We start from the raw sequence: 20,787 nt of genomic DNA on the forward strand, positions 1-20,787 counted from the left end.
TGAAATTTGAAGTGTATATTTAATATACCCACTCAGGAATGCTAGTTCCATGCCCTATTTTTGCATGGTGGACTGGACATTGTGCAGGATATTTTGAATGCATCAACTTTTTGATGTGTTCCTCTGCCAAAAATCCCTTTCCTCCTGTTTCCGGTTGGATTTCTGCCATTTTCACTTCCCTGTAGCTAGTAATACCAACTTAAATTTACCTGGGGCAAACTGAATACAGGACCCCCCTCTCTTGGTTATTCATCTTTCTGAGCCCATAAGGCACACCAATACAACATAGTGAAACCAGAAGTTTAACACCAGTATAGAAAGTTATTCCTGCCTCTCACTACCTGTTTCTGAGTTATCCAGGGTAAATGGATGTGGCAGACATCCCCCTCCTGTGAGAGGCCAGAGTTGAAAGGAAATCACCACTTAAGAGCAAGTCTACATATTAATTTAATTATCCTATTATTTGAAAACAAATAATGAATATGAAAAAAAAATTGTTCTGAAAGATGTTTCCAGTCACTGAAGCTAGAAACATTGGCTGCTCTGTAGTAAGGACCCATAGATGGGATGAAATCTGAGAGACGGCCAGAGACCCTGCAATATGGAAGGCAAGGTATGAAGGATTTCTTTCTTGTGGATCCTAGCCTCTGAAACCTTAACAAACAGCTTCTTTCTCATAATATAACTCCTTCTGACTTCAGGAAAGCATCCTGCAACAAAGACTGCACTGACTCCAGGGCTACAGTTCTCCTTCCATGTCTTTCAAATCACCAGACAATTCTACTGATGTCACATCTCTTAACTGAAGCTTTCTGTTGCCATAGGCTTTACTGTTGTGATTTTGTTTGCTTTATGTCTACCTAGAAAAAGCATTTGGGCTTATTCACCTACCTTGCCAACATCTGACTCCGTGCTCATCTGCAGGAAACTTGGAGAAGATTCACATCGGCGCTGGAAAATGATTTTCAACAGAGAACAGACTTATCAATGACAAGAGACAAAAGGAAAGGAAGATAAAAAGTCAGCCCCACACACTGATGGGTTACCATAGTCAACGGGTCCTGCAGGACTTGATCAATGACAGCACACAGCTCTTCTGTTTGTTGTCTGAGCTGGGCAGGGGAGCACATCTGAAAAAGGAGGACACATCACTCAGTTAACCTTTGCTTTTTGTTTTCAAATAGAGATTTGAAAGAAATATAACAGCACTACCTCTGAATGGGTGTCCAAATCAGTGCCTTCAGTAACACTAGCAGTCTTGGTTGGCTCTTCTAATGCCTACAATTCAAAAGATTTTGGTGTGACACTGAGTTCAAAATTTTAAAAATCAAGCAAACATACACTTTTTGCAATACTGTGTTTCCAAATATGGCACTTTTCATTTCACCATGGAAAGGTGGAAAAAGAAGGAATTACAGGCCTAGTAAGGTTCTTTAGGTTACCAACTTCTGATTCTGAATTGGGGGGGGGGGAGTTGCAGAGAGGGAGAGAGCTAGGTGAATTGTCTCTACTTTTAGAGATCAGAAACTACCAGTTTAAATTGCCTTTTCCTTCAACAACTCCCCCCTCCTTTGCAGTGAATGTAACGCAGCAAATGGGCATCCTGTGCCACAGAGGCGTCGGGGAGCTGTCTGCCATGCACCATCGGAGGAACGCCACCGGCTGTAAGCAGGCGGACAAGGCAGGGGTCCAAGCACGCAGGAGGCCCTTTCTTTTCCTCCAGGAGACATTTTTGTTAAAAAGTGCCTCCTGTTTAAAGAGGGTGGTGATTCCACATTGCAACAAAAACAGTGCTCGACATTTTTGGATTTTAGTCCAAAATCAGAATTGTATAGAGTGAAATATGCACTATACATATGTGATACCACACTAAAACACAGCTGGTCTAAGCAGGTGTGCAACCTCTCCAAAACAAAACACAAACTTCTTGTGCTTGGATATACCTCCTGCTTTCCTACACCTGTACTTGGAGCAGGTTTGAGAACAATGGGAATCAGTTTGCTGATCCCCCCGCTTTATCAGGAAACTAACAAAACACCCTCAAAAGCCAAACTCCAGTGCTCAGTTCTCTTTTCATCTTCATCCAGAGTCTGCGAGGCACGCTTTCACTGCCATCACCCAGTTTTACTTTGAAGCGATTTTCAAATAGACTCCTTGCCGAGACCAAAAATTACTCTGGAAGCCTGCTGATGCATGAAGCTGGACTACAGGGGAGGGACCTGCAGGGTTTGTGGATGTTTTGTTTAACACACTATGTTTTTCTGAAGTTTCATTTTGCTAGTTATTTGCAAAAAATAAACTATAATAAGAGAAAAAAAGAGCATTCCTGTAAAACACTTTTTCATGTGGGATTCTGTGGGAATGGACTGATGCCAGTAAGGTGAGTATCAGGGCTGCCAGTCACAGAAGACATACATGAAGCTGGGAGGAAAATGGCAGAATCTTTAAAAAAAAGAAAATAAACATATACTTAAGTAATTATTTCTGAATTTAATTTTGCTGAGTACAATTTTTTTTTCTCTCCTTGCCCAGCTACTGGAAGCATACATCTATGTATGCAGAACTGAAAAGTTAATGACAATTTACTTTTAATATTATTTTCATACCATCCACAAATGATCCTGCACAGAAGCACATTTATGGAACACCATGTCTTCTATCAGAAAGTACAGTAAGAAAAAATGAAGAGTAGTTTCTTTCCAAACACATTTCTTCCCTCCCCTCCAGCTCTAGACAAACCTGTTGGCCTTAGAGTAGTTGTAGTTCAAAAGGAAAAAAGTAAAAGAATGATTATTTTTGACATACAGAAATTAGTGTAATCTTATTCCAAGACAGAAGATTACAAGATAAATAGTCTTTCGCATCTCTGCTATCTCATCACTGTTATCCAGCTAAATTCTCATATCAACAGACAGTCCTGCCGAAGAGGAGGGCTCAGCAAAAGGGGGCTCAGCACTACACTCGAGTACTGTGTCCTCAGTTCAGCTTCAGCTGAGGGTACATCCTCCCGGTAAACATAAAATGAAGTGATAAAATGAAGTAGAATAGTCATTCCAGTACCCATTGGGGCCAATCCAACAGGATTGCCAAAGCAGCCTGTTGTAGAGAGAAGATGAGTCTGAATGTGAGTTAGGAAAAACAAATTTTAATCAGTCATGGGTTTGGAATGGAGAAATTGCTAAGCTTCTCAAAACTCTCAAGAAATCAGTAGGGTAATGAACATAATAAAGTAATCGTTAGGAAAAAATATATGTTTCTGTTTCATAGTCACTTCACCAGAGCAGTGGGAGAGGGTGAACACAATCAAGGGTAAGAAACAACTACCCAGAAGATACTGAGGAATCTTTCTAGAGGAACTACAGCCACATCCACAAGCCTCTGTTCAGACCCAAGACTCTGGATAATTTAAGTACCAAACATCTATCAGTTTCAGTAGAAATTGGGTACCCAAATATCTTTGCATTTTGGAGCCTTCATTGACAAAAGAACTGAGGTGAGCACAGCACCAAGGCCTATGCGCTCCACAGACCCCCTGAGATATGGCCATCGTGCAGGAGCCATGCTAGAGAAAGCTGCAGTGTTCTTCTCCCTTTTTGAACCTTTGGGGAAGGACAATTTTAATCTTCAAAGTGATCCATCTAATTTTTTTCACTGTTATCTCTTTTTTTTTTTTTTTTTTTCTGTTTGAACAGCCCAAGTCCTCCAAAGAAAGAGAAGAAACAGAGAGAACTGGATTTTAGGCATCCCCACCACCTCTACAAAGAAAAAAGGTTCTGTTTAATCTGTTGTTAGCTTTTCAAAATACAACTCAAGTTTTTTCCCACCAGTGCCTTTTTTTTTTTTTACATTTCCACATAGAGAAAAATGTGAGATTAAAAAAGTATGATGACTAGCGTTTCTGAACTCATTACTGGAGTTATCATGCAATAATATTATGATTAATTTAAAGCATTAGTGCTATCTACAGTACTGTTGACTAGCGCTATCAACAGTATTCAAGCTTCACTTACTATGCTGATGGTCTAACAACATCAAAAGTGGAACATTTCTATTTAAGCATTCAAATTTTTTTTATTATATATGAGAAACAATAGTGGGACCACAATTTAGAAGAGAAGTGCAATTTAGAGCATGAAAATATATTTGTGACAGAATTTAAATGTTCAGATGAAATAATCAGTTGCTGAACCACTAATTTTTTCCTTGCAAAAGGCAACTTTGGGGGCGTGATGCATATACGCCATTGACATCAGTGATGACTACAACCCTTCCCTTCTCTTTCCCCCAAGCTATTTGGTTGCTAAAGCTGTATCAGAGCTGAAAGGATACTGGTAAATGATCCAAACAGGATCTCCAATATTTTGTTAGAAGAATGAAAGCTCTTGGCAACATATAGGAAATATAGAACATTGTTTCATCCACCAATGAACCACATCAATAGTAGGAAAGAAAACAAATATTGTAACCTGGATCTGACACAGCTTCCTTCTTACTGTATTGTGAAAACCCTGGGCTGAGCAAAAGCCAAGAAGTTTCCTCTTCTTTTATTTCTCTTGCATATTTTTCCCATCAATATCTTTTCCTAAGCCCTCAGTAGACGCAAAAAAATCCCTCTGTATAACAGAACTTCACATACCATGAGTTCCTTTAACTTATTCCTTGAAGATCCTGGGAGGTGATACCAAAAAGACCTGACTACTTTTCCTCTTATAAAATAATTAATACTAAAAGCTCCAAGGCCTTTGAAAGAAAGAGGGAGCTCATAGCCTGCTCCTACATTGGCAGCTTGGTTATTATTACAGATGAACTAAGTCCTTTATCACTCTATGACTGCACAGTTATTTCCTTTGTTTCTTACCACTAATTATTTATCTCTAGCCTTGAGAAGCATTTCGACATGAACACGTAATCTGGATGCAAGAAATCCACCTAGTAAGTGCACACCAGAAGTACTCAGGGAAAACTAAAATCTTTTTTTATCAAAATATTCTCAACAAAGTGTTGTCAGAAATGCTTTTCAGCTCCAGAAAGGTCCTGGCATGCTTGATAATAGTTAATTGTCCGGTAGTTAGGTCTACCATCTGAAAGTGGGAAAAATTTGCTTCCAAGTTCCTGCTGTATGATTTCAAGGAGTGACTTGAATCTGCATTTGCCATGGTCAGCCCCTATACCAATGGACATTTGATAATACAACAGGTAAGAGTTCCTTCAAGGCAAGACCTTAAAGCTGGGTCTCCAATGTAACAGATCACTGCCATATTTCCTCAGTTACATTTCTTTCTTTTCATGAAAAAAAAAAAAAAAAACCCACCCTCTTTTTCCTTCTGCATGAGGAGGAAAATGCTTTTTTTTTTTTTCCTTTTTTCCTCCACAAGGAGAATATACTGCACTGCTGGCAGTCTGCTGTGTAGGTAATAGAATTACTAGGTCTTTGGAGTTTTCCTAGAAGTGTAACATCATATGGACAGACTGTTTTGGACTCTCTTGAAGTTAGCCAAATTGCATTGTGACAAGAGAAAACGTGAAGAACAGCCATAAACAGACAAAATCAATAACCTAAAATATTTGTTCTTTAAGACAGAAGATTTTTTTCTACATTTATTTAAAATCAAAATTATAGTTCTCTAGTTGTAATTAGTTGATAAATACAAGCCAGATTGTCAACAGTGCTTTCATTTGCACCTCTTCCATCCATAGCCAGTTATACCTAATGCTTTTCAGAAGACTTGGTAAGTGTGGGATAAGCCTCGACTGTGAAGCAGGTGCGCTTCATGGTACACCCCATCATCCTGGTTTCACCACAGTTCAGACTGGGGGAAGTCTGAGCAGAACGTTTGCAGTGCCTCTCCCCGCCAAGTTTGTACATCCAGGTTTCCTTCCCATCAAAATGATGCCCAGATAAGAGAAGTTCACGCCAATCAGCATGCAGAGGGAATGTGTATCTGGACAAACACAGCAAACCCAAATTCCCCTGCATAGACCTTGCTGTAGACCAAAGACTACTGAATTGTTAAGAGAAGACTTTTTTGGTTTGCATTTCCAAGGCATCCAACAATTTTGAGGTTACATCTCACATTTGACATAATTCTGAAGTAGGATCTGGTTTAAGAGACTGTCTACTTAAAGTTAAGAATTTTTCTGTAGCTCCCTGAAATAAACTCTTCATCATTATCTATTTTGACTGAAAGATATTTTTACAGACATTTGATAAATACAGCCTCTAAATAATAGATGCATTACTTTTTAAATACTATCTGATTAGGAATGGAATTTTGAATTAGACTGTGACCACATCTATATTAACTGTAGAAGCTATACAAGAGTGAGTGTCAGTAGAGGGGTGACTCACTGACTCAACCTTAACAAGGCCAGAAGGAACCACAGTGATCACCTAGTCCGACCTTTTCTTTAAACCACAGAACTGCCTGCAATTACTGTATGAAGTGCCAGAGAAGTGTCCTGTCTTGATTTTTCAATTTCTGTGATAAAGAGCTCATTTCGGTCTCCGGAAATTTTTTCTAATGGTTACTTAATTCTTTCTGTTTTAACTTTTGCCTTATGCCAACATTAAACTTGTCCAGCTTCCTCTTCTAGCGAGTGGATCCTATCATCTGCTGGGCTGAAGAGTTCATTATCGCAGTCTGTGGACCTGCCTCATCACTATGAATCAGTGTGGCTGTGATAGCACTGCTGACTGACCATGGTTACCACCACCTCATTATCACCATCTCTGCTCTCCTTGCTCAGGTACTGTGGAGCTGTGCCCTTGCTGGTGAGGACACTGTCCTGCCAGCCTTGCTGTCACCCCGGCTCCCGGTTCACCTTCCCTGGGGAGCAGTCCAGTCTTGCTGCTCCCTGACAGAGCCTGACCATGCTGAGGATAAGTCCCTTAAAACCAAGTTTTTGCTCTTCTGGCTGTGAAGGAAGTTACAGCCCAATCTTCCAAGAGATATCCCGGATTGGGGTTTTTCTGAGCGGAGCACAGGTGATGTGAGGAACTTCAGGTTCATACAAACCCAAACAGCTGGAAAGCATGCCAGTTATGAGATTTGCTATTAATTCACTTCTGGGGTTGCCAAAGTATACACATATATAGTCAATAAGCCTTTTCTTCTCTGCCAAAACAGCACAGATTTGAACAACTCGCTTTGAGTAAGAGTACTGGAGGATAAGAACATGTTCTAGAAAAAACATTAAGATGATGATAGCCTAATGGCGTCATAAGAAGTTGAAAAATGATGGCTGAGATTAAAGCATCTACACACACATAAAAGAAAAAATTGACTTGAGAATGAAAGTTAGACTTAAGGAGACAATTTAGAGGCAGACAAAGCATTGTACCTTACATGATGTATCAATGACAGTTTTCTATCATGGGATCTAATCAATACTGTACATGAATTGTCACTAGGATCACCCACATCACAGTTCTGACTAATCTTATTTCTCATGACCACTCAAATTAAGTAATGTAATTACTTACACAGTGGAAGAAGTTGACTTCTGAGAATGTGCATTTCCAGTTCAATTGCATAGCAAAACACTTTTTTAGCACTTCAGGCAGATGATGTATTCCTAATCATGCATTCAGCTCAGTAATATCTGTGCCTTGCAGATATTACAAGCCTTCCTTCCTTGCTAAAAAAAAAGCCACTCAAAAACTTCTTCTCCGTGTAACCATTATCTTAATAAAACATCACTCATGTAGCTAAAATCTTATTGTCTTGAATCTCTCTCTTTTTAATCCAGTGCACAGAATGCATTCCATAAAATGGGAGCAACATAATTACTGTCATGGAGGTACAATGTGGCATGAGTTCCTTCCCGGTTCCCTCCCCAGTATTTTTGAGGAGAATACTTGGGTATTAGGGCTTGGTACAACGAGGCCTGCGTGTGCCATGTGACACCTTCGTGCTTCTTTAAGAACCATACTCCAAAGGCATGTCAGCTAACACAACAGGACTAGCTTAGGAGCACTATAATTAGCTACTGGTATGGATCAATAGGAGATTATTGTCCATAATCCCCAAGATGAGAGAAAGCATGTAGTCAGGACATGCTGAAACATAAAGTCTACAAAATAAATTAGTCAAGAGCCTCTCCTGAAGGCAAATCCTGTAGCAGAAAATTGATTTATTAGTTTTACATGACTGTGCTTTCACTACTGAAGGGTACACCAAAGCTAGCATTTTCAATAAAGCAGTAGATAAACAGAAGTCTCTATCTAAACACAGATATCTTTTAAGTCATTACTTTTTCTACAGATACTGGCATTAGACTGTACAATTCAGTCTTATGTATTGGGGATAAGTAGCACACAGCTTGTGAGTCAATGCCCCAGAGAGCATCAGCAAGACCATCAGAAGGAATCCCCTTTGTTCTGAAAAAGCGCAGTCAGATGGCTGACATTAACTCACTAGTTCACATCAGGAGTGTGCTCTCAAAGTGAATACCCTGCTCAAAGTCACCTACCTGGCTTGGTTTGCAGAATAGTGCAGTCTTAGAGTGCCTTTTAGATTAAGTCAGCCCTGAAGTAGGGAGTCCACCAAATGCTTCCAGCCACTAACAGGCACTCTGCCCAAACAAAACCCTCCCAAAATACATCCATAGGGGTGTAGGATCCCCTGCATCAGCTATTTTCCTCTACAGAGCCATTTCTATTGGACCACATTGCATGCTAATGCAGACATAGACTTTGTTAGTCAATATTTAAGGAAGGGAAGAATCCAGTTTTATGCAAATAATTAAAAAATCATTCAAGATTAAAAGAACATTAAAAAGAAAGGAATGTCCTTTTTTTGAAAAAAAATCTTATTTATAGCAGTTAACTGATAACTACTAGATCACAATCAGTAATATTTCAAGGACAAAATTATCATCTTCAAAATTCTTACACAGTTAAGTTAACCCTCTCCAATGTCTTTAGGCTCTGCAAGCTCCTAGTGAAATCAACCGAGCTGTGTATGTGAATACATTTTTAAATGTGTAGTTAGGAATGCTTAATCTTACAGAAATTAATCAGAGGCTAAGTTCCTGAACTAGGTCCACAGAAAGATTTTTCTGATAAAGCTGTAAACTGGATGTCAGAGTGATTAAGCATGCCTTTAAACACGTAAGACACTTAGCTCACTGCTCATCATAGGAAATTTTTGTTAAACTTAGTGGGCTATTCTTTTGTGCAAAATAATTTGGGAAAAAAATTTAAAAAATAGACATTGGTGGGTACTTTGAACCCTTCATGCAAAATTTACATTTTTCAATTGACTTCCAAAGACACATTATCTAAATAAGCACTATACAACCCAGCCTTTGTTGGCTGTGTCTTTGGTAGTAAATAAATGCACTAAAGACTGTTCTTTGGATTTCTCATCCTACTGTACAGAAAAGGATTGTTACCCCAAACTATGTACTGGGAACAGACCCCTGGCCCATGCTAACTGTTGAAGTGCTCGGGGAAGTTGTTTGGGAGAATGGTAGTTAACAGAGGCCAGTGCAATGGCCAGAACCATTCTCACAGTTTAACAATACAGCTGGTCAAATTTGAGTATCTGGGGATGTTAAATTTGCTAGTATAGGCATAGCCATTCAATAATCATTAACTGACCAAGACCTACTGATTGGTAGGTCCCAGAATAGCAGTGCTCCAGACACTTTCCAATAACAAAACAGACTTTGAGATGTTGCCATAAATGGCAATTCCTTTAGGACACTTTTTTTTAACAGTAAATTTATTTGCAGAAATTCAGAGCAATGAAGGCTTTGATCTTCAGTGGAAAGTGGTTGACCCTGAAAAATAGTTGGAATTATAATCCTGAGCAGTTGGTTCCCAGAGCTTACATTCTGCAATATCCCCCAATGTCAGAATATGTACATAAAGTTGAATGGTCTCAAATATACAATGCAATTCCCATGTCTTTGAGCAAACACTAACCTTCTGTTCCATAAGTAATGTGTTTGTAGGGATTGCTGCAAATGCCTTGTAGCTTGTCTTGATCTTGTACTGCTAAAAGGGTAAACCAGAAAGCAGGAAGAGAAGTAAAACAGGGTAGAAGAGGGAGGGGGGGAGAGAGGAAAGAGAGGGGAAAGGTACGACAGAATGAAAGACAATTCTAATTGTCTTGCAGACACGTTGCAACAATGCAATGCTTACGTATTACCTAGGAAAGCTATTTCTTAAAGAAAATGTAGTGTTTCTGTTAAGATTTTAAAGGACTGTAACGTACACCTTTTGCTTTTAGGAATGAAGTAGGATGAAGTGAACTCCCTATACCAGCTTATAACTTCCAAAGTGATTTTGACCACTTCCTGCTGACTACTATCTTTAAATGAATATCAAGAGAGGCTGTGAGTTTTTTCCAAGCTTGCTTGTGATTTGATATGATAATGCACAGCTACTTCTGCCAGTATATGCACCTCAACAACTGCTGCTGTGTGGTGTGATCCTGGACCACTAAGTCAGAAGGATTTCTGTGATTGGTTTTAATGAGACTGATTAGGATCCTTAAATGCTGAATTACTTGCATGAGTGGATAGACCATTTAAGTCATGTCACAGCTTTTCACCTCCTGAATAAGTAACTCTACCACCCAAACAAATATTTCAAAACAAGTATAGGAACTTTCACACTCTAATCAAGCATACAGAAGTGGCAATCTAAACCATACAAAATGCATGGGTTTGGGTACAAAAATTCTAAGTTCAGCCTTAAAAATTATTCTTTTTAAACAATTTATATTTTAGACTATATTAGCTTGCCCAGTTATTTTTAACTCTTTAGAAACCATACTTTCTACATTTTCTTTGCAAGTATGGAGTTTGAATTCAGTAATTTTTAAGTGATTGATGAGATTCTTCTAGACTTACATGAGTTCAAGAGCTAGGATTCTTAATCACATGACTGCTGGAATTTATTTTTTTTAACAATTAAATAGGGATTCGCTACATTGTTCCCTTTTCAGCAATTTTCTAATAAAAAATCATAAATTCACACAATAATAGAGTTTTAAGTTATTGATTGATTATTTCTGTGATAGTCACCCAGAAATAAACTTACTTGTTAATCAGTTCAGGTTTTTTAATGTACTGTTGTCTGCAATAACGAATACCAGTGATGATGACATAACAGGCTGAGCAGCATGCTGTACTTTGGGTCATTCTTTTGTCACTTTCTTCTTTTCTTTATATCTAATACAAGTCTCAATGACAGCAGAGGGGCCAAAATTTTAATTCAGTTAAGAGAAACTTATATCATCCTCACACGTCTCTTGAAATATTGTAGGAGACTACCTTTTAATTCTTTCTATAGATAATATTGTTTGCTTTCGACTTTACTCATATTTCTTAGTCAAAAGTTGGAGACTGACAGACATTCAAGAAGTCAATAATCACAATAATCATATTGAATGACCAATCTGACAAAGCAGATGAATGCAAATGCTGGAACTGCACTTTTCTTTTTTGGGGGGGGGGGGGTAGTAACTTGTATGAAATTTAGTGATTCTAACTTGGATGTCTACCATTTAGGTGCTTCAGACAAAACTAATGCCTTTTATAGTCATAGGCATTTCTACAGGATAATTCATCTCATCCCAAGATAGGCACCTACAAAGGTAAAATAAAACCATCCTGTAAATACACCATGTTCTCTCCATTATCTATAATAGAATTGCCCAAGTTGTGCTTGGATATCTAACTTTCAAATGTCAAAAGTCACATGAGTTGAATCCTGCCCTTTGAACATTTAGACAGCAACACTCTGCTATAAATGTGTAGGTTCATATATATATTTATGTATTTACAAAATCTATATGCAGATAAGACATAAAATACTGCTCACTGAAGTAAGATGGGAGACCAAAATTCCAAATATTAAAACTGGCATATCCACAAAATGCATTCTTGTTTGCTTATAATTGATATTCATTCATGAAAATTCTATAATTGAACATGTAAATGAAATGCAACCTCTTCACTAACCCATAGGCTTTTACATATGATAAGATGGGCATCATATGTGATGAGAATACTGTGACCACTTTGAAGTTAGTTGTACTGTTATATGAACTAAACAAAGACATATCAGACTGTTAAAATGTAAAAGTTTGTATACTGCTTTAATGTGCTTTATCACTTCCATATACTGTAGAAGCTGTAAGCAATGCGCTATTGTCACTGTGTCTGAGATGAGTGGAAAGTCTTTAATTCAGTTTCTCGTCTATATGAGTATGTTTCTTGATACATTAGTTCACGTTACTTAAAATTATTCTTCAATGCCTAAATACATTTAATAATCTAGTTCACAGGAATCCAGCAGTATTTTTAAACAGCCATGGACAGTTAGGTCTACTGGCCTGCACCATGGTCCAGTCAGACGCAAACCAACTCCAATATCAAAGCTCGGGCAAATATCAGCCTGGGGAGTTTTGGGGAAAATGTCCTACTTTTCTTGCTGAAATGATCACGTAGAGCACCCACAGGGCATTGCAAAGTGTGCTAGACACATGCCTATAAAGGCTTAAAATCAGTGACTAACCATGGTAGTGTAGAGCTCCTCATGAGTAATCTTTCCTGCGTTGCGGTAGGTTTTGCAGCTGTGCTGAGCTCCTTGTTGCTACAGTTAGTTTGTTCCCCAGCTGCTTTGGGTAGATCTACATGCATTCCTGTGCTATATTCAAATAGGAAAAATCAAAGAATTTGTAGGAATGATACCCCATAAAACCACTGCAAAGAGTTTTCAAACAACAGCCAGAAGTTTTTTCTAATCTGTTCCTGCAGAATCAGCAATTTTATCTGTCTCCACTCCATCCTACTATTCATTTTGCTATATTGGGTCCATGAGGACACTATTAAAGTGTCTGCAAAGTCCAGGGAGAGGGTTTTTATTTCCTGTGGTCACTCACAGTTCACATTTCACACTGATCTGTGGATTTATGTTTATATTCACTTTGCAAAACAGTCATATTTTTAAATCATTGGTGAACATAAAGATAAATATATAAAGCATGGGAAAGCACATGTGTTTATATATACAAATGCAAACAGTTAAACAAATTCATAGGTTATTCTTTGATTTGCATGAATTGGTGCATGCATAGGCATAGACATATAAAAGCTCTCCATTAAAGAATCCTTTTGCATAATTGCTTTGATATCATGCTAATGAAACAGTTTGATGTGAATACTGAAAAGTACATCTAATGTCAAAATTCGGGTTTAATAGGTGTTGGTTTAATACATGTCTTAACATTGCTTCAACCACTGTTGAAGCAACATTAAGGTTGCAAAAATTAAACATGCCAAATTCAAGCACTTCTAAATGCTGTGCTTTTCCCTTGATATTCACTTAGCACATTCATACATGCAAAAATTCTGTCATGCATCAACAGTCATCAGATGGGGCAACCTGCTTTTTGTCTAGTTCTGAAGTTGAGCTGATTGATTGATACTGAAGAGACCTAAATGCTGCTTAGGATGTTAAAGTTGTCTCTCCTCAATCTTTTCCTTTTTTCTCTGGAAATATACTGAGATTTGGGGCTGGAGTGTTATCAGAGAGCCTGGTACCATTAACACATCAGCAAAGTTCATTGAGCTATGCTGTAAACTAGGTATGGAAATAAATGAGAGCAGGAGAAAAGGGGGCTGTTGAATGCACCCTATTATTTACTGTAAATGAAGTCTCAGCCTCACATTTTAAAGCCACAAGAGACCTTTCCTGCACTGAACACCCAGCTGCATTTGATTTAGAGATTTCAGATCTTCCACATCCCCAGTGGAGCCAGCTTTGTCTGCATGATTAAAAATTGCACCAGACTAACGGTCCAAGTCTGTTAAACTGGTGCACACCCTCCCAGTCTCCATGGGGTGGTGGGGCAGTTTCAAAAGTGCCACCATATCGCATGATAAAGCAGGAAAAGGGACAGTAGGGAAGACAGAGAGGGTGTAATAACCTCTGCAAATATAAACCCAGGCAATAGCTCTGTGTCACAAGCAGAGAATTTCCTTACCACCGGAGACTCTCACAGTGCTCATTGCACTGACTAGCAGAAACCGCAGATGCTTTGCAATCTGCAGGCTCAGTCATGCCTTCCAGTTTTGTCTTGGGGGCTTTTTTCTTGGAATTTCTACAATTTCATTTCTCTTTTTGTTTCATTAAGAGATACTGACAGGGTGTAGCGACACTATACAGTTATGCTTGGCACAACGGTTCCTCTTGGTTTGGTTTTTAAAAGAACCTGTCATGACAATTGCTACTTTGTGCTGATTTGAACCTCTCATTTTCAATTAACATTTTCCAAGCAGTTCAAGTCACCCCTGCCATGGCCAAGCTGTTAGGAACACATCTGACACAACTTGATCTGGCAGACCAGGCTGTAATTTTGTGCTGTGAACAAATAAATCAATAAACTATGATAGCCTTTCAGTGATGGGCAGAGCTCAGATGTCAGCAAAAGGAGGCACAAAGGAAGCACAGAGTACAGAGATAAGATAAAAGAGGGTGGAAAGCCTTCTGCAGCTCTGATGTCTTCTGCCATCAGCTCTTCCTTTTTGCATAGCAGATCCTTTTGTTTTCACCGACCTGCTGCATGTTTTTTGATCAGCTTTCCTTTCCTTCCCCTTCTCATTCTTGAGATTTATCTTTAGGTTTAAAGTGTGACTGGTTCCCAAGCCCTCATGCAGCAATCGCCATCATTGCTTATTCTCACTCTGCTGGGCCTCCCCCCGCCTTTGGGTGGATGACAAACAGCGGGAGTGTGGCTGATCCGTCGAGTGTGAGACTTTCATATTTGCAGTAGCTCATGTTGTAGGAAGCTTGGCTTTTTTTTCCCCTCATCCTCTGTCTAGCACAACAAGAGAAGTACCAAACAAAGGGAAGAAGCGGGAGACTGTCCTTGTCTTCCCTCTCTGGCTCTCGGCCCCAAAGTCCCTGCTCAGGCTGAGCTCAGCCATGCCTCTGGGCTGGTCCCAGAGCAGCTGGGGTGAGTACAGCCTCCTGGGGAGTGGGGAGGACAGGCGGGACAAGGTGCTTGGGAGTCATTTGTCACTGGAACAGCCAGTTCACATCAATCAGATTAAGCTGCTTCTAGCTCAGCCCTGCACCTAAGATCACCATACTTCTATTACTTCCAGCGGGAATACATATGGATTTACTTCAGCATGGGGTGTATAGAACATGTTTTATGGTATATTTTTGACACACCAGTGTTTTAGGTGAGCTTCAAAAACAAGTGCACCAAATGTATATCAGAGCCACTGGACACAAATCCATCTTCAGTAGCATCTCCTCCCACTCATGAATGAAGTATTTTATTTTTATGCTGAAGGATTCCTACAGCATCTTCCCCATAATACAGAATACATCACTAGCAATTTGATATGGTAGGCTTTAGTCTTTGCTATCTTCACTATCAATACAAAAACTGTTCCTTTTTAAACATTTTTTCCACAGCTCATTTATTTTACTAGCATTGTGCAACAGGGATGTGATTTTTCCTACAGGGACAAAGAAGTATTGGAAAATAAGCATGCACCAAGAGTACCTTGGGTTTGATGTTTTCATGGTCAGGAGGCAGGGAAAAAGACTGTGGTGAAGTCAGCTCTCTGGGTCTTGATGGCAGTGTGCCTGGTGACTTGTCTGAGACAGGACATCTGCACTTTAACACCGGTGAGGTGGCAGACTGCTCAGGTCTTGGAGAGGAGGAATTAGACCTATAATTTGTGTGCACCAACGAAGAATTAAGCTGCAGTGGATGGGAATTAATATTACGAGTTTGTGGAACCAGTGGAGTAGAATGAGGCCATGAGAGACACCACTGCTTTGAGACACTTGAAGGGGTAGGAGAAGAGGCACTCATCTCCTGAACAGACATTTGGGATGAATCTGATTTAGATCTAGAAGCTGAATGCAAAAGACTTGGGGAAGGAGACGAGTGTTTTTCTAGGGTGGGGGACAATACGCCACTAAGACTGGTAGAAGAAAGCAAAGGATATGACTGGCAGGTAAAGATGGGTGAGTAAGTGTGTACCCTCTGAGACTTCTGAGGTGCCTGGGACCTGGAGGCAGCATACTGCAGCCCTTCTGGAGAAGGGGAGATAGGGTGTGCAAGGGAAGAAGGTGCTGAGGCACAAGGAGGAGGCAGCATAGACTGCAAACCTGGAGAGGCAACTGATTTTCTGTGGGAGGAGACGGGGGATGACAGAGGACTTTGGGAGTCTGGAGAAAGCGTTCTGACTGGAAGGTGCTTTTTAGGAGAAAGGGACCTTGCCTGAGGGGTGGGATGAGGCTTGGAGGGTAAAGGCAGATGCCGAGACCATCCTGAAAGCCAATATTCCTCTCTGCTGGGAGAATCTGGCCTTATAGGAGGGCTTGAAACAGATTTCTTGGGGGTTGGGGGAGTTGTTTTGGACTTTTGATCTATTGCAAGTGTTGAGGAACCAAGGGAGCTAGGAGAAAATGTGGGACAAGAAGCAGGAGAAAGTGGTCTCCGCTGAGAAAAGCCTGATCTCAAAATAGCAGTTAAGAGGGTCAGTCTGGTTGGCAGACGGGATCTGACTCCTGACTTTGCTAAATTTCCTCTAGATGACATTTGTGTGCAAGGCTTATGTATACTACATATGGTCGAAGAGGAGCCATAAAGAGAGGGTGGAGACAAAGGTTTAAGGCTAGGAGATAAAGAATGTGTTATTATACGTACAGGGACAGGAGATAAAGTGTTCAATCTTTTGGAAGAACTGGGGGATAAAGACTGAGCTGAAGATCCTTGAATTTCAGCTGAACATGGAGGATTGGGGGAAAGACTTGGGCTCTTTGCTGGAACAAAGGACGTGGTGAAGTCTCCCATTTTGCAAACACAGCCAGGGGTATAGAGACTTGGTGTTTGTAGGTTATCATACAATCGAGGAGTGGAGTAACAACTATTTGATGCAGAAGAGGATATTTTAGACATGGAGGGAGGTGAACTATGGGAAGCAGACTGAAAGTAGAGAGATGAATCTTGCTTAGAAAACCCGGTTGCTGACTGCCAGTTGTTACGGGAGTCTTCCAGCGAAGAGGCTTGATTCAGGTTAACCATGGCACCACACGCTACTTTCTGATTAGTTGGAGAAATTAAGTGGACAGCAGGTGGTTTAGAGGAAAGATGATCAGAGATGGAAAGAGTAGAAATTAACTGGAGAAAAAAGAAAAACAGAAATGTTAATATAGGTGGAACCTGCAGAACTGTTAAGCATCCCACATTTCAGTCCTGCGGTCATGCATATAGTGTTTGCATTAGTTCTGCTCTGTGGGTTAAAAGCACAGGGCTGTCTTAAACTCAGGGATACAGCCTGATGGACAAGGCTCTCAGGGGAGGTGACTGAGTGCAGACAAGTTATGTGTTACTTTATTTTTATGAGATCTCAGTTTTGTTGACATAAACAAGGTTTGAGGCTGCTGTATTTTTCATTTTATATAAAACATGAGACAGTTGTTCTATCAGTGTCCAGAATCATGTGATGCCATTCACATTGTATAAACACAACGGAAAGTGAGAAAATTGCAATATTGTCCCATCTCACTTTACCAGTTCAGTGGAAAGTAGCCTTTCTGTAAATGAGATTCAAGTCAAGTACTCATTTTCTCATTCAGTAAACAACACCTTCTGCAGCACTGTGATATCAGAACAAGAAATTTGCTCAGAACTACTCTAAATCAGACATTCAGTTTGTTTTTCACTTTTCTTGTCATTCGCAGAGCAGTGCATTTGACAGTTTGCAGGCATATAACAGTCCTTATCCCCTTCTCCACAGTCTTACAATACACTAATAAAACAGTAATGAGCTCTTTCATGAGTGCCTTTTTTCTTAGGTCTATTCTAATTAGGATTTGTCAAAACTAATTAGAGCATACAAGTATATTATCAACTTTTTATACAGTTTTATGCTTCTAAAGAAAGACATTCTCTCAATATCTTCCAAGTTATTATAATGCTGAAATTAAAAACTGAGGTATACACAATATGAATAAAACCTATCATCATGAAACAGGGAGCTAAGTCAACTGTAAAACCAAAAGGCTACAGATTATCACCTAACTTTTGACTGAGCAATTTGAAAGCAGGGAAATTGACTCTAATCCCTACAAACTTCATATAAATATAAGAACACCTATTTATCTACTGTTTGATACCCTGAAAAGATTATGTAATTCTATAAAACACAATTATACCATTCAGTTTCTATATACATGACTTGCATGTGGCTGTGGCTCAGCTTATGAACTACATTTTTTAATACAAATGTCTTCCTCATGAGAGAGGAATTATTATGATTATGATTATGATTATTATGTCATGTAGTATTGATACATCACAAAACAAAAATAAGAACAAATCAAATAATTTTCAAGTGAGCACATGCTGGAAGAAGCTGTGACAGAAGAGCAAGACTTAGAGGCTTTGAAGGGCTAAACTATAGCTAAAAGGCTAAATATGGGCTAAACATGCACATCAGAACCCTATTAGCCCTTATAACTTAAAATAAGTGAGCTCCTCCTGCTAAAGGATACCATATAAATAGCAAGCCTTGTAAACTGAAGACACTTTATAAGATACCTTCAGAAAAGCCAAGGCAATGCCTTGATTTATAGAAATAAACACCAACCATCAGAATGCCTTTACAACCACACTAACTTCCCCTTATTTTATACATGTGTTAAGGTGTCCCATTTCAAAGTGGAAAGCCAATGGATGTATACAGGACAAATATTAGAATATAAAAATTAATATCCATTATATCATTGTACAATATATTCTATTGGATTAAGAAATTATGACTCGTTGAAAAAGCTGCTAATTAAGAATAAGAAAAAATACCGGAAATGGAGAATAATTTACCAATATTTAAGCATTACAAAAAATTATTATTAAATATGTCATGAAACATAAATTATTTAACATATTGAAAAGCAGCATGGTAATACATCTGATAATTTGGAGCAGCCTCCTGAATTTAATAATGAGTTCTGGAAGCTGATCAACTACCAAAACAAAACTGGGGAATGAAATCTCTATATTACAAAATAGAATAGATAAATTTCCCTTACAAAGACAACGGATTAAAAGAAAATGAGGAATGAATATGAAACTCCATAAAGAAAGAGCAGGATGTGCAATGACTTCTAATTAGTTAAAACTTAATAAGAAAGATTTATAAGCAGCTAGGACAATGTTCATGGTAGCAGATGATAAATATGCTCCTGCAAGTATGATAAAGACATTCTGCAGTAGTCTTCTTCCAGTTTGAACACCACTGAACATTTACGTGCTGAGCTAATTGAGCCATTATTCAAGTCTTCTGAAAAGATTTTGCTATTGTATTACAGTGTTAACTACATCTATAGATGATCACCCTCTTATTTACAGGATCAGAGAATCATAATCAAAGTTGGTTGGAAGTGACTTCTCGAGGTCATCTAATCCAGCCTCCTACTCAAAGCAGGGCTCTCACCAGCACCAGAGGGTCAGGTCAGCTGTGGCTGTGTCTCACCAAATCTCTAAAGCCCTATCGGAACCGGCTCCAGCACCCCCTGGGCAGCCTATGTAAGTGCTGCACCACCTCCCAGCAAGGAAGCTTCTCCAGATGTCCAGCTGGGACACCCCATGCTTCAATTTGCAGCCACTGCTGCCTCACCTGCCACTACAGAGAAGAGTTTCGCTCTGTCATCTCTGTAACTGCCCTTCAAGTAGTTGTGGGCTGTTCCTACATACCTCCTTGGCTGCCTCTTGGTGGGAGTCAACAAAGCCAGCTCCCTCAGCCTCAGCTCACGTGTGCCTCAGCCACCTTTATAGCTTTGTGCTGGACCCTCATTCCGTTCTTCACATCTCTCTTGAATTTGGGGGGTCAGTGGCCACCAAACTGAGCATGGTTTTACATGTGCAGCCTCACCAGTGCCAGTAGGTGAGATATAATAACTTCCCTCGATCAGTTGAATTTGTTTTGCCTTTTTTTTCTGTTCAGTTTCTGAACAGAAATTCCCTACCAAGCCTGCAACCTGACAACCAGAAAGTCAGAAAGAAGGACTGGAGACTGTGGAAAACTTGACAAAATCTCTGGAAACAGCACAGTAAATCAGACTGTGAGCTCAGACCCAATTAATATAGATGCCATTCAGAACAGTCTGGTTTCTCCCAACAAAGAAGGTGCATTCTTCCTGGCGATGGCAGGAGTTTCTAGGGACTCTTGACTGATTTGTCTGGAAAAGCCAAACCAGATGACATGCACTGGACAGAGGGATGTCAAGTGACTTTGACTAGCTAAAAAAGCCTTCTGGCTATTGATCCCCCCCAGTGAGTCAAGAGGTTTCTCCAAGATGAGTTCATGTCCTGGCATGCAGGGGAGCAGACATCCCCCTCATCCCAAAGGGTGAACTAAGGGCAGGAGTCAGCCTGCCTCTCTCTTGCATGGCTAGACCCTCTTTAACATTAAAAAAAAAAAAAAAAGCACAATATATGAACAGTAAACTGTCACCAAGAAGTTCCAAATATGACCAGAATAACTGATTATTTTTTTAACTTTTTTTTTTTCAGACTTTGAATATAGTGTGGCACTTTCCAACATCAGTCAGAACCTTTACTCCTCAAAGAACAACAGAAGCTTCCATTTTTTTCAATGCTTTTCTTTTTTTCTTTTGTTTAAACAAAGTCAGAAACAAATGAAGCTGTAGGAGCCCTCTGGTTTAGTTAGAGTGATCCTCTGTACAACACAACGGTCCCCAATGCTGGTCCTTGGTTTTCTCACCACTGACAGGAAACC

General features: G+C 39.5%; 1 protein-coding gene across 1 annotated transcript in view; it reads right to left on the reverse strand.

Moving 5' to 3' along the window:
* MLIP (muscular LMNA interacting protein) overlaps positions 1-20,787 on the reverse strand; it is a gene marked incomplete at its 5' end in the record, with an annotated part of 69,720 nt that overhangs the window by 44,627 nt on the left and 4,306 nt on the right. Inside the window, 5 exons of the mRNA XM_050893972.1 lie at positions 892-951; positions 1,047-1,130; positions 1,213-1,278; positions 9,932-10,003; positions 15,537-17,165. Coding sequence (XP_050749929.1) covers positions 892-951; positions 1,047-1,130; positions 1,213-1,278; positions 9,932-10,003; positions 15,537-17,165 — 1,911 coding nt within the window. The remainder of the gene's footprint in view (positions 1-891; positions 952-1,046; positions 1,131-1,212; positions 1,279-9,931; positions 10,004-15,536; positions 17,166-20,787) is intronic.

This window comes from Gymnogyps californianus, chromosome 3 (assembly GCF_018139145.2).
Source record: "Gymnogyps californianus isolate 813 chromosome 3, ASM1813914v2, whole genome shotgun sequence".
Taxonomy (NCBI): Eukaryota; Metazoa; Chordata; class Aves; order Accipitriformes; family Cathartidae; genus Gymnogyps; species Gymnogyps californianus.